The sequence below is a fragment of the Stegostoma tigrinum genome, chromosome 29 (assembly GCF_030684315.1).
Source record: "Stegostoma tigrinum isolate sSteTig4 chromosome 29, sSteTig4.hap1, whole genome shotgun sequence".
NCBI classification, from domain to species: Eukaryota; Metazoa; Chordata; class Chondrichthyes; order Orectolobiformes; family Stegostomatidae; genus Stegostoma; species Stegostoma tigrinum.
Genome location: NC_081382.1, coordinates 41,047,611 through 41,060,344, shown reverse-complemented (window position 1 = coordinate 41,060,344; position 12,734 = coordinate 41,047,611). Strand labels below are relative to the sequence as shown.

The window sequence follows — 12,734 nt, the reverse complement described above, 5'->3', positions numbered from 1 at the left end:
GAGTGTTCACATGCGTGATGAGACCTTAGAATATAACTCATTTGCTGTGAAGTACGTCAGCGATAGGTGGAAGGACGCAGCTTCTCCTTCAAATTAGTGTCTGTTCAGTTCAGATTCACAGAGTTTGACTTCATTGAGCCAGCTCTCTGCCTTTGTGTTACTACATCTGACTCCCTTATCATGGTAACAGTTAAAGCTGGTGTTTCCTCACTGTGATACTGCCACATTAAAAACAAAAAACTGCAGATTCTGGAAATCTGAAACACAAACAGAAAGTGGTGGAGAAACTGAACAGTGATTATGGGAACTGCAGATGCTGTAGAATCCAAGATAACAAAGTGTGGAGCTGGATGAACACAGCAGGCCAAGCAGCATCTCAGGAGCACAAAAGCTGACGTTTCGGGCCTAGACCCTTCATCCTCTCTGATGAAGGGTCTAGGCCCAAAACGTCAGCTTTTGTGCTTCTGAGATGCTGCTTGGCCTGCTGTGTTCATCCAGCTCCACACTTTGTTGTCTGAGAAACTGAACAGGCCTGGCAGCATCCGCAGAGAGAGAAAAGTGGACTTCACAATTGCAGTCCAATGACTTAATGCTGACTATTTCTGTCTTTACAGCTGGGTCAACCCTGACCGCTGGGAGGTGTGTGTGTGTGTGTGTGTGTGTGTGTGTGTGCGCGCGCGCTTATATATCGCTCTGTCTTTTAGGTGGTGTTTTTAATTGCTTTTTTATTCCATGTACTTGATAACCAACAACTTGTGTTTTCTTCCAAACACAGCTTTGGGAACACTGCCAGTGCGCAATCATTTGGAAGCATAGCAAGTCAGTCCAGTGTATCTGGTTTTGGAGGACAAGGGTCTGGCTTTCCAGCGTTTGGGTCCAGCGGAGGAGGTATAAACTTTTATACTTATGGCAGAGGTCAGGTACAGCTCAGAAACAGGCATCCCAGAGCAACTGGCCTTCATCTAACCCTTTCGAAATACCCTTTTTCATGATCCTTCGTATAGTTACCCAGCTTACCTCTAAAGGCACTTCTGAGATGGTACCAAGTTCCACATTGTGACCTTCTTAGGGGATTTAAAGCGTCAGTGGGGAGAGGTTGTTTCCCCAGGTGGGAGAGTCTAGGACCAGACAGCAGCATCTCTAAGGGTCGCACATTTAAGACAGAAATGAGAAGGAATTTCTTTCAGAGGGGAGTGAACCTGTGGAATTCTGTACTGCAGAGGGCTGTCGACGTTGGGTTGTTAAGTACAATCAAGGCTGAGACAGATTTTTAATCAGGAAGGGAATCAAGAGTTATGGGGAAAAGGCAGGAAAGTGTGAAGATAATTATTGGATCAGCCACAATCTCATTGAACAGCGGAGCAGACTTGTAGGTTGAATGGCTAACACCTCTTCCTCTGGTCATTCCCGGGGTTAAAAAAAATTCCTCATTAATTTCTTATCCTTCTTTCAATCATTCCTCCGGTCCCCGCCTCCCTCCCCCTCCCCGCTCCCCTCCACAGCCCCTGCTAATCCTCCATTCCCTGCCACTCCCCCCATTCCCTGCCACTCCCCCCATTCCCTGCCACTCCCCCCATTCCCTGCCACTCCCCCCATTCCCTGCCACTCCTCACTCCCACTCCCCTCTCTCCTTCTCCCCCCGCTCCCACTCCCCTCTCTCCTTCTCCCCTCTCTCCTTCTCCCCTCTCTCCTTCTCCCCCCGCTCCTTCTCCCCCCGCTCCTTCTCCCCCGCTCCTTCTCCCCCCGCTCCTTCTCCCCCGCTCCTTCTCCCCCGCCTTCCTTCCCCCCGCCTTCCTTCCCCGGCCTTCCTTCCCGGCCTTCCTTCCCCCGGCCTTCCTTCCCCCGGCCTTCCTTCCCCCGGCCTTCCTTCCCCCGGCCTTCCTTCCCCCGGCCTTCCTTCCCCCGGCCTTCCTTCCCCCCCCCCTCCCTTCTTCCCCCCCCCCCTCCCTTCTTCCCCCCCCCTCCCTTCTTCCCCCCCCCTCCCTTCTTCCCCCCCCCCTCCCTTCTTCCCCCCCCTCCCTTCTTTCCCCCCCCTCCCTTCTTTCCCCCCCCTCCCTTCTTCCCCCCCCCTCCCTTCTTTCCCCCCCCCTCCCTTCTTTCCCCCCCCTCCCTTCTTTCCCCCCCTCCCTTCTTTCCCCCCCCTCCCTTCTTTCCCCCCCTCCCTTCTTTCCCCCCCTCCCTTCTTTCCCCCCCCTCCCTTCTTTCCCCCCCCTCCCTTCTTTCCCCCCCCTCCCTTCTTCCCCCCCCCTCCCTTCTTCCCCCCCCTCCCTTCTTCCCCCCCCCTCCCTTCTTCCCCCCCCTCCCTTCTTCCCCCCCCTCCCTTCTTTTCCTTCTTTTCCCCCCCCTCCCTTCTTCCCCCCCCTCCCTTCTTTCCCCCCCTCCCTTCTTTCCCCCCTTCCCCCCCTTCCTTCCTTCCCCCCTCCCTTCTTTCCCCCCTTCCCCCCCTTCCTTCCTTCCCCCCCTTCCTTCCTTCCCCCCCTTCCTTCCTTCCCCCCCTTCCTTCCTTCCCCCCCTCCCTTCCTTCCCCCCCTCCCTTCCTTCCCCCCCCTCCCTTCCTTCCCCCCCCTCCCTTCCTTCCCCCCCCTCCCTTCCTTCCCCCCCCTTCCTTTCTTGCCCCCCTCCTTTCCCCCCCCCCTCCTCTCACTACCCTTGACTTCCCCTCCTTTCGCATATTCTCGCTCTCACACACCTTCTCACTCTCTCCCCCTCTCTCATTCAGTCACACACTGGCACTCAGACTCTTACATTTGCACTCTGTCACAACTAACATGCACACTTGCAAGTTCACTGTCCCACGTGTACATCTTCTCCATGCACACTCGCATGCACTTGGTCTCCCTCATGCCCACCTTACATTGGAACACTGTACTAATCGGCACACGGCCTGTTTTCAGTGATGTGGATTTAGGGATAAATATTTACCAGACAACCAAGGCTAACTCCTCTGCTCTTCAAAATAGAGTAACAGATCCTTTTCGCATCCTCCCGGGCCAACACAGCATTTCCTCAACTGCACCAGGAATGTCAGTGTAATTTTTGTGCTCTGGCCTCCTGAAGCTACAGTCTTATGACTCTGGCCAGAAAGCTCCAGCTGACACTTAATTGAGTGAAGGGATCCCTTCACAATCTGGCAGATTTGCTGGTAAAAATGAACAGCAGCAACTATCCAGATTCCATTGCTGTTTCCAAACTCTCAGAAACAATTTCGTTACACTTATTCCATATCCTGTTCTAATTTGAAAATGATTCAGTAGTTCACATCATAAATCAGTGAGAAAGTTTAGGTCATATTTGCCAGGATGCTGTGCTGGCATTTGAGCTGTTGAAATGATTGCTGTAATCATGGTAGCTTTTGTTTCTCTGGTGACTTTGAAGCAGGAATCTTTCACAGGATCCCTACAGTGTGGAAGCAGGCCCTTCAGCCCAACAAGTCTCACTGACCCTTGGAGTATCCCACCCAGACCCGTCCCCATATAACCCACCTAACCTACACCATCCCTGAACACTACGGGCAATTTAGCATGGCTAATCCACCCTAACCTGCACGTCTTTGGACTGTGGGAGGAAACCGGAGCACCCGGAGGAAACCCACACAGACACAGGGAGAATGTGCAAACTCCACACAGATTGGCACCCGAGGGTGGAATCGAACCCAGGTCCCTGGCACTGAGGGGCAGCAGTGCTAACCACTGAGCCACCGTGCCGCCCCTCCAAATGTGGGCATTGATCCCACTATCTCTCACATGCTAAGCATGCGCTCTATCATTTGAGCTAATGCCCCGCACTTGTTTACCCCGTTTGCTTCAGGAACTTGAACCCACGCTGAAAGGCTGTTCCCCTTGACGAGAGAGTCTAAACTAGGAGTCATCTCAAGATAAACAATTGGCTCTTAGAAACGTATAAAATTGGAATGGGAGTAGGCCTGCTCTGCCATTCAATTTGATCTTGGCTGATCAACCAACTCAGTCTCCTGTTTGCACTTTCACTTTCCCTTTCGTCATCTTAGCCCGAAGAACTGTACCTATCTTCATCTTGAAAGCATTCAATCTCTTTCGGATTCAGGTAAATAATTTCTCCAGGGTTGTGATTCTCTGCAGTGCTCTATCTCAGCTCTGTAAACGTTCACTCATCAAATACATTCAAATTAATCAGTCAATGTTTGGGACACGTAAGTGTCAGATGGGAAAGTGAGTCTGGGTAGCTGATCAGTCACCACCTTATTGAACATCGAGCAGGCTCGAGGGGTGATTACAGTTCCTGGCTTACCGCTCCGATTTCGGATGTTCTTCTGACAACTAGTATGCTGTCTGGGGAATATTGCACTGTCAGAGCTGCTGTTTTTGCTATGTGGTATGAGAGTGGGGCTCCTTCCGCCTGCTCAAGCAGGTATCAAAGGTCCCAAAGCGGCACCTTCAAAAGAGCAGGGGAGATTGCCCCTGAAGGTCAGTATTTAGCCTTCCACCAGCTTCACTAAAAAGCCAAGCAATTTGTTTGTGCATTTCATTGTTGTTTTAGGTCTGTTGCTATGTGTAGATTGGGTGCTGCAGTTCTCAGCGTTAGGGCAGTGACTGCATGTCATTGGCGGTGCAGTTCTTTTCAATTATCAGATGCAGTGAAGTAACTGTATAAAGTCAACTTAATGTTTGCCTTTTGTATTTGAGTGATTTTTGGGAAGTACCTATGCAAGGTGAGACTGATATCTTCTTTTTTTTCTTATTTAATTATTTTCAGGGTTTGGAAGTGGTTTTGGATCCCCAAATCAGTAAGTAATGAGGCTGAACGTTCATTTCTAACTGACACCAGAACCTGGAATCCTGTTAACCCCCTGCCTGCTGATCGAGCCAGACCAACAAAAATAAATGTGGCCAGCCCCTTTATGGGTTAAAAGGCGATTTTTCCCAGCTGTGCCTTTAGATGCTATTTTGACTTTGCTCTTTGTGTGGTGTGTCCACTGCCTTCTGTATTTCTGTAAGAGGATTGTTGCATTTTGTTGTTTTGCTACGAAGTTCAATAAAAATTTAACCAGTGGAGGAATAGACTTTATTGTACAATAAGCAGGTGGGAAGCTAAAGGTCTGAAAATAATCATTTTTGGTTTAGATTGCCAGCTTGTTAGTGAAAGTACAGGTAACATCCCCCCCCCAAACACCGGACTAAATCGGAGTGTCTTTCAAAGCACTCTGGCTGAGTATACATGGTTTGCGTCCTATTTGGCCGAATATTCCACTTTGCTTTCGGTTTTGTTTTATCAGTGCACACCAAGATCTCTCAAAATATCTGATCAGGTGATCTTGTAGGTTAGAATAGAATCCCAGCGGTGCGGGAAGAGGCCGTTTGGCCCAACGAGCCCACACCAACCCTCAGAAGGGCATCCCACCCAGACCCAACCCCCTACACCGTCCCTGTAACCCTGCGTTTCCCTTGGCTAACCAACCTAGCCTGCACATCCCTGAACACTATGGGCCATTTCCCACAGCCAGTCCACCTAACCTGCACAACTTTGGTGGAAACCCGCGCAGACATGTGGAGAATGTGCACACTCCACGCAGATAGTCACCTGAGGGTGGAATTGATCCCAGATCCCTGGCGCTGTGAGGCAGCAGTGCTAACCACCGAGACACTCATTGAATGTGCCTCCTCATTGAATGATAAATGTTTGCCGAGGCACTGAGGAAAATTGTCCTGATGCTGTTTGCCTGCAGCGTGGCTCTGGGATTGTTTGCGTCTACCTGAGGGTGCCAGTAGACCCTCTGTTTAACATCCTTTCAGAGAAATGACAAGTGCAGCATCTCTTCAGTGCTGCGCTGAGAGGGTTATCCTGGATTATAAAGTCCATCAGACAGGCAGACGTTACTGCAATGATCCACAGCTGGCACCTGACATTGAAGCGTTTTAGTTGCATAATAAAAATATCAAAAGCCCTTCTGAAAGGTGTTTCCAATCTGAAATACAGGTTTACTGTGCATACATTGAAAAATATATACAAAACAGGAGCCATTTGGCACTCATAAAGCCAACACCCTGTTTAATAAAATCATGGCTAATCTGATTGTGACCTCAACTCCATTCAAACTGCCCTTGACCGCCCTGTCATCAAGAATCCATCTATCTCTGCCTTTAAAAATATTCAAATGCTGAAGCCCCTTCCAGGAAAGTCGCACCATTAAAATAGTAAAGTTTGGATCTAAACTTTACTGCGAAGTAAAGTCTTCTAAAGATTTGTAGGTTTTATTTAAGAAAATTTGACTCCTGACACACATTGGATGGAAGTTGTAACCTGATTGTAAACACTGACTCACAATTTGCCTGTATAGGTCAGTAATCATCATGAGCTTGTACAGTTGATGCAGAGTGTGATCAGACTTATTGAACTCAACACATTATGACGAGGTGCCTCCTTTAAAATACAACTTAAACAGATCCTTTCAGCCCCTGCACATCCATCTGTTCCCAGTTATTTACTGTTTTCAATCACTTTGGTGAAATAACTGCATTCAAATTGACATGTTATGTCAGATACTGAGTTCACTGCTTAATGATCTGGGGATTGTTAAAGGGATATGGTTTGTTGTAAATGTTTTTATATTGGGGAAGCAGTAAGAAGCTCCCAGACTATCTCCCACAGAAATGCAAAGCTGTTCACCTTCTCTCTTTTGACTGGCTGTTGTGCCTAGACATTAGATCCAAAAGCGGTTGACCACTCGAATTATAGAATCTAGAATAAATATTACCTTCTCATAGCTGAAGCCACCGCAACTTGCGTCTTCCAACATCCTCTGCATTGCTTTCTTTCCTTTTTTTTCAGTCTCTCTCAACTTTGGTTTTATTTTACCATCTGTCCTGGTCTGCGCTCTGTTGAACCTTCCCTTTATTGTTTCTTCTAAGATTGAGGTGTTAATGGTCGATTTTTCAGTCACTAGCACATTGCTTTCCTGGTTTACCTCATCATCATCTTAAATTGTTTCATCCCCTCTGTTGTGTCTGCCCATTTTCTTCCTTCTGAATGACGAACAACGCTATTTCTGTTCTGGCTGATTAGGGCTGAAGGCTGTCTTCAAATCTGCATCCTGCCTGTCATACTGTCCTATGACCTATTTCACTCTCGCTTGTGTTTGGTTTTTTTTCAACTTTTCCTTAAACATATCTATGCTATTCAACTCATCCACCTCAAGTAACACAATACAACCATGACGTTTTTCCTGATGTATTCCATTCAGTCATCACTCCTGCCCTACATTATCTTTCACTCTGGCACTAACTCTATTTTAAAATTATCCAGTTTGCTTTTAACTCATTCCAAAGCCATATTCTTTCTCTGACCAAGCCTTGGACAGTTCTACATTAACTCAGTTTTGACCTCTTGCACATTCTCTATTCGCTGTGCTTTTGCTTGCCTGAGCTTCAACCTCTGAAATAACTATCCTAACCCTGTCCACCTCTCTGTCACTCTCCCCTCCTTTAAGACGATTCTTAAAATCTGCCTCTTCAACTGAGCTTTTGGATGTTGGTCCTAATATTTTTTATGAGGCTTTTTAGCAGATTTAGCTTGATAAAGCTCCTGTGAAGAATTACAGAAGATTTTACCACATTTCGCAGGTACCATATAAGTGTAAACCCAGTATAATTGTAGTGACAAATTCTCTTGTGGGTTTATTAGTAACTGTCTTATTTTGGAATCTCTTGTTTTAGACATCCCCACAAGTGGAAACACTTCTATGTTCAGCTGACCATTGTTAGCATCTCTTTGGGTCACCCCTCATGTTTATAGAGAGAAAGTCCACAGCCTGTTCAGTCTTAACCCCTCAACTCTAATATCGTTCTTGTAAATTAATGTTTTTTATACCTTTTCAAGTGATTCTTTGACTTTCTTTTATAATTTGAAGACCAGAACTAGGCACAAAACTCAAAGGCCATCATTCAACATGACACAGCTGAGATCTGGTAGACTTAGGAAGGTTTTTGTAGATAGCACTTGTTGATGAAAGTTATTTGTAAAATATTTATACGAAAACATAAATACAGCTTAGCATCAGATTTTTCGATAAAACTATTCAATACATAATGTGATACAGTTGACTCAATTCAAAGTTGCTGAGTTCAATTGATCCAGCTGCAGTTTTCATTAAGAAGTTGAATTCCCAATTTACCCAGTTATTGTTGATTCACATTTTATAAAATCATTCAGTCAGCACCAAACCCACATTGAAAGACCATGTCTGCACTGCAATCCTAGTCCAACAACAGCTGACTGATGGAACCAGACATCCAGTATGTTCCTGTGACAGAGATCACAGCATTGAGGAAAGATGCATGGAGTACCATCAAACCTCCTCCCTTTGCCTGTCAAACCCTGTAGCAGCTGTTCCCTTGCAGAGAATCGTACGAGATGTGAGTGTAATGTGCAGTTTGCTTAATACAGGATTGCAATTAGTCAGGGTCAGGCCAGAACAAGGAAATTCACCAATAAACTGTCCTGTGATTGATTTAACCATGACTGCCCTTTTGCATTCTGAGCTTGTGTGATGTTAGATCATGGAATTGGCTTTTCATGTCTCTGAACGGTTTAATTTGGCCCTTGAGAAATCTCTTAGTATCAGAATACCTGATCAGGTAGTGAGATCGAGTGGCTCCTGCTGATGCAACAGGCTGCAACCAGCTACCAGATGAAAAGGACATTCTGAGTCAAAATTGCATTCAATTTAGAGGGAAATAATAGCAAAAATTGAACCTGCTTGGCTCTACAAAGCAAACCTTACTACAGTCAGTATGTCATAGAATCAAACAGCACAGAAACAGACCGTTCAGCCCAACTCATCCATGTCAACCAGACATCCATATCTGATCTAGTCCCATCTGCCAGTGGTTGGCCCACATCTCTCTAAACCCTTACTATTTGTGTCCCCATCCAGATGCCTTTCAAATGCTGTAACTGTACCAGTCTCCACCACTTCCTCTGGGAGTTCATTCCATTCACACACCACCCTCTGTGTTTAAAAAAAAGTTTCCCCATGAGTCCTTTTTAAGTCTTGCCCCTCTCACCTTAAACCTATGCCCCTCTAGTTTTGGACTCGGCTACCCTGGGGAAAGACCTTGCTTCTCCACCCCATCCATACTCCTGATAATTTTATAAACCTCTATAAGGTCACACTTCAGTCTCCAATGCTCCTGGGAAGAAGGGCCCAGCCTATTCAACTTCTCCTTATAACACAAACCCTCCAGTCCCAGCAACATGCTTGTAAATCTCTTCTGCATCTCTCAAGTTTAGCACCTTTCCGATAGAAGGCTGACAAGAATTGTACGCACTATTCCAAAAGTGGCCTCACCGATGTCCTGCACAGCCACAATATGACAACCCGACTCCGATACTCAGTTATACTCGAGGTGAAATGAATGGAATTTTGCTGTGGATTATTTATATTGAATGTTCCATTTTTAAAATTCAGGAAACCTTTGGATGTGATCAGAAATATCTTCGTCCGCTCCTAAAGGTGTAGAATGTCAAGATGTTGCAGATGCCAGTCTCTGGGATTTGTCAAGTTACTTGAATTCAGATCTGCGGGTAGGAAGTTGTCCAGGGAACGGTGCCCACCCCCAATCCCAATCCCAATCCCAATCCCAATCTCAATCCCAAAACTAAATCAGGAAAACACCACCAGCTACCCACTGCATGCGGGGGCCATCCATACTTTACACCAATTGATGAAGGATCGTCATGATGACATCCCAGTTGGCTCCCATTGGCACAAGGCTAACACCAGCTGAGGAAGAAAGATACACTTCTGAAGCACTTCTAATAACCTCAGAGCATTCCAAAGCCCCACAGGCATTTTAAGTATTTTTTACATGTGTTCAGTGTTGTCATACAGAAAAAATGGCAGCCAGCCTGACACAGGAAGTTCCCGTCTGTAACACCATGAACACAGCAATTTAGTTTTATTTTGAGTGGTTTTTGATTGCAGCGGAACAGTTGACCAGGGCACTGGGCAAACTCTCCTTTTCATAAGGAGACACGTGGCCTATTATGGCCACCTGAGTGGGTAGTTTGGGGTCTTGATCTAATGGCTCCCCTGACTGTGCAGTATTCCTGCTGTGCTGCAAGGGAGAGTTTCAGCCTAAATTTTAAACTCATCCCTGGAGTGATTCTTGAATCCGAAACAATCAGCCTCCCAGACAAATTAATCGCCCAGTAACAACCAGGAAATCTTGATCGCAGTTGTAAAGAAATTCCTTGGGGTTTTATTAAATTTGCCCTCATTCCTCCTGCCTGCCCATCTCGGGAAGGCCTCCTTTCCTTCCCAGGAAGTTCCCTGATGGTTGGCTACCCACCGTGCCTGCCTGTGACTCACCGTGGCCCAAGCGTAAAGGGCGGACCGTCCGTTTCCTCTCCCTGGTTTTCATGAGTTCACTTTATAATAGATTTGAGTCAAGGTGCAGGAGAGAACAAGCAGCTAAAATCAAGAATGGTGTTTTCCTGATGCAGATTTGCAGCTTAGGAAATCCTTCCTTGTTTCGTAGCATTGCTCGGCACGGGAGGAGACTGTTTGGAACTCAGTTGTAAAATCTCCCCCTCTTCTGAGATGGACAGCCCCGGCTTTTGGAGTCTTTCCACGTGATTGAGATCAATTTACTTCCACTTCTGGCAGGAATGGGGAGAGAGTTTGTCGAGTCGCTGTGGGCAGGTTTTGCAGGGTTAAGAGAGCAGAATAAGCAAGCATGCCCATCATCCCACTCCCCAGAAAAAAAGAATTCAGGTATGTGTTATGCCCTTGATTTAAATAGGTGACTTTAGTGGGGGAAGTGGGATATGCAGTTTGTACCTTCGGAAGTTTCACCAGTAGTTACGATGCAAACAGTTAATTTCTGAAAGTTGTGGATTGCTGTTCAGCTGATGGTTTGGTGTGCATGTGTCTTACTCTGCCTCAATTCTTCTTTTTCTTACAGGTCCAACCAATCATTCACCAGTGGATGGAGGGGCTGAATCCTGAACGGCATTGTTTTTATAAACTGTACATATCTGTATGTATATCATGAGTGAGGTACTTGGTAACCCAAGAGGTGGTGTGATTTAGAGAATCCTAAACTGCAAATCGATCAAGCCCCCAAAGGCCACTGTGCAAAATGAGGTTCAATCATGTTTGGTACTCTGAGATATGTCTTTGTCACATGATGTCATATCAATGATGTATTTTATCAAATAAAAATTATAAATTGGCCCTATCTTCTCACTTTGTCCATGAAGGTCTTAATCCTTACCCTCCCACTGTTGCCATGTATCATTTTGTTATTTCCAGAGCTGTATAGTGTTGGAATGACTTCCGCTGTTGGATCAATCATCTCTCCCTACTGCCCACAATCGTTTTCGTAACACCGCTACAAAGATACTGTGATCAGCATCAGAATCTAAGTACACTTAGGTATTGTGCTTCTCAGCACAAATGTGCTTTCCAGCCAATTAATTATTATGTAAATACTAGAACAGAAACAAATTGAGTAGCTAATGTTATGCTTGGCAAACAGCCATAGATTGAACAGTTCATCTGTTGGCTTGAAATGAAAGATAGTTAGGAAATCTAAGGAGAGCTGATTTTCCTCATTTTGCATCATGTTTCTCATCAACCAATTAATGGCTATTGATCTTTACATTGAATTGTCCATTCCCATTAACATTGTGTCACACAACTAGCAAAATGGTGAACCTGTTTGACCTTTGTGCCTTTATGTTTAGCAGCTCCCAAATTCAGATGTGCTGCAGTTTGTTAAAGGCTCTGACATCTTTTCAATAATGCCTTTGCCAGTTAGAAAGACAGACCACCAAAACAGTGCAGTGATGCCCCAGTGTCATAAGCTCGTCATTTTTAAAAAAATTCATATATGGGACATGGACGTCACTGGTTAGGCCAGCATTTATTGCCCATCGCTAATTGCCAGGGGGCAGTTATGAGTCAACCACATTGCTGTGGGTCTGGAGTCACATGTAGGCCAGACCTGGTCAGGATGGCAGTTTCCTTCCCTGAAGGACATTAGTGAACCAGGTTTTCCTGACAATCGGCCATTGATTCATGACCAATGTAAACTCTTCATTCCAGATTTGTATTGAATTCAACTTCCACCATCTGCCAAGACGGGATTCAAACCTGGGTCCCCAGATCATTAGGTGTCCAGCGATAATGCCACCCGGCCGTTGCCTCCCCATATGACACAGGAGAAGACAGTTTGGTGCATTAAATCCATGTTAGCTCTCTGAAGGTCACTCCAATTAGTCCCGTTCCTCTCCACCGTATCACTGCAGCCCTGTACATTTATTTCTAATCATTTTAAATCATTCGTTGTTCCGAAGCAGTGATGCGTTGGTGTGATGGAGCCTCTCTGGTGCTGTCCCATCCCGATGGATCCCTGTCTGCTGTGTGGTGCTGGTGCGATGCATTGGCATTGTGAAAGTATTGTTCACTCCATGCCCAACACGCTACACACAGTCATGCTGCAGCCTGGTTTCTGTATTCCTCAAACACCGTCTTATTTGTTGTCAGAAGAATCACCAGGAAATCCTGAGGCGGGGGGAACATTCCAGCTTGAAAAGAAAAGCTCGACAAAGCTGAAAGGTAAGGACCATTTTGAAAGCTGTTAGCTGAATGAAAGAATTGGAATATGCTGAGTAGGTTTTTTTGCTTGCATACTCTTGATATAGAGTTCACAGAATCTGAATGGTTACGGCACAGGAGCTGTGTGCCCTGTTGT

The 12,734-nt window shown here is 46.0% G+C and overlaps 1 protein-coding gene across 1 annotated transcript in view; it reads left to right on the top strand.

Moving 5' to 3' along the window:
* Positions 1 to 11,220, top strand: part of nup214 (nucleoporin 214) — a 114,887-nt gene extending 103,667 nt beyond the window's left edge. Inside the window, 3 exon segments of the mRNA XM_059638387.1 lie at positions 776 to 888; positions 4,732 to 4,762; positions 10,941 to 11,220. Coding sequence (XP_059494370.1) covers positions 776 to 888; positions 4,732 to 4,762; positions 10,941 to 10,977 — 181 coding nt within the window. The 3' untranslated portion in view covers positions 10,978 to 11,220.
* Positions 11,221 to 12,734: the final 1,514 nt, after the last annotated feature.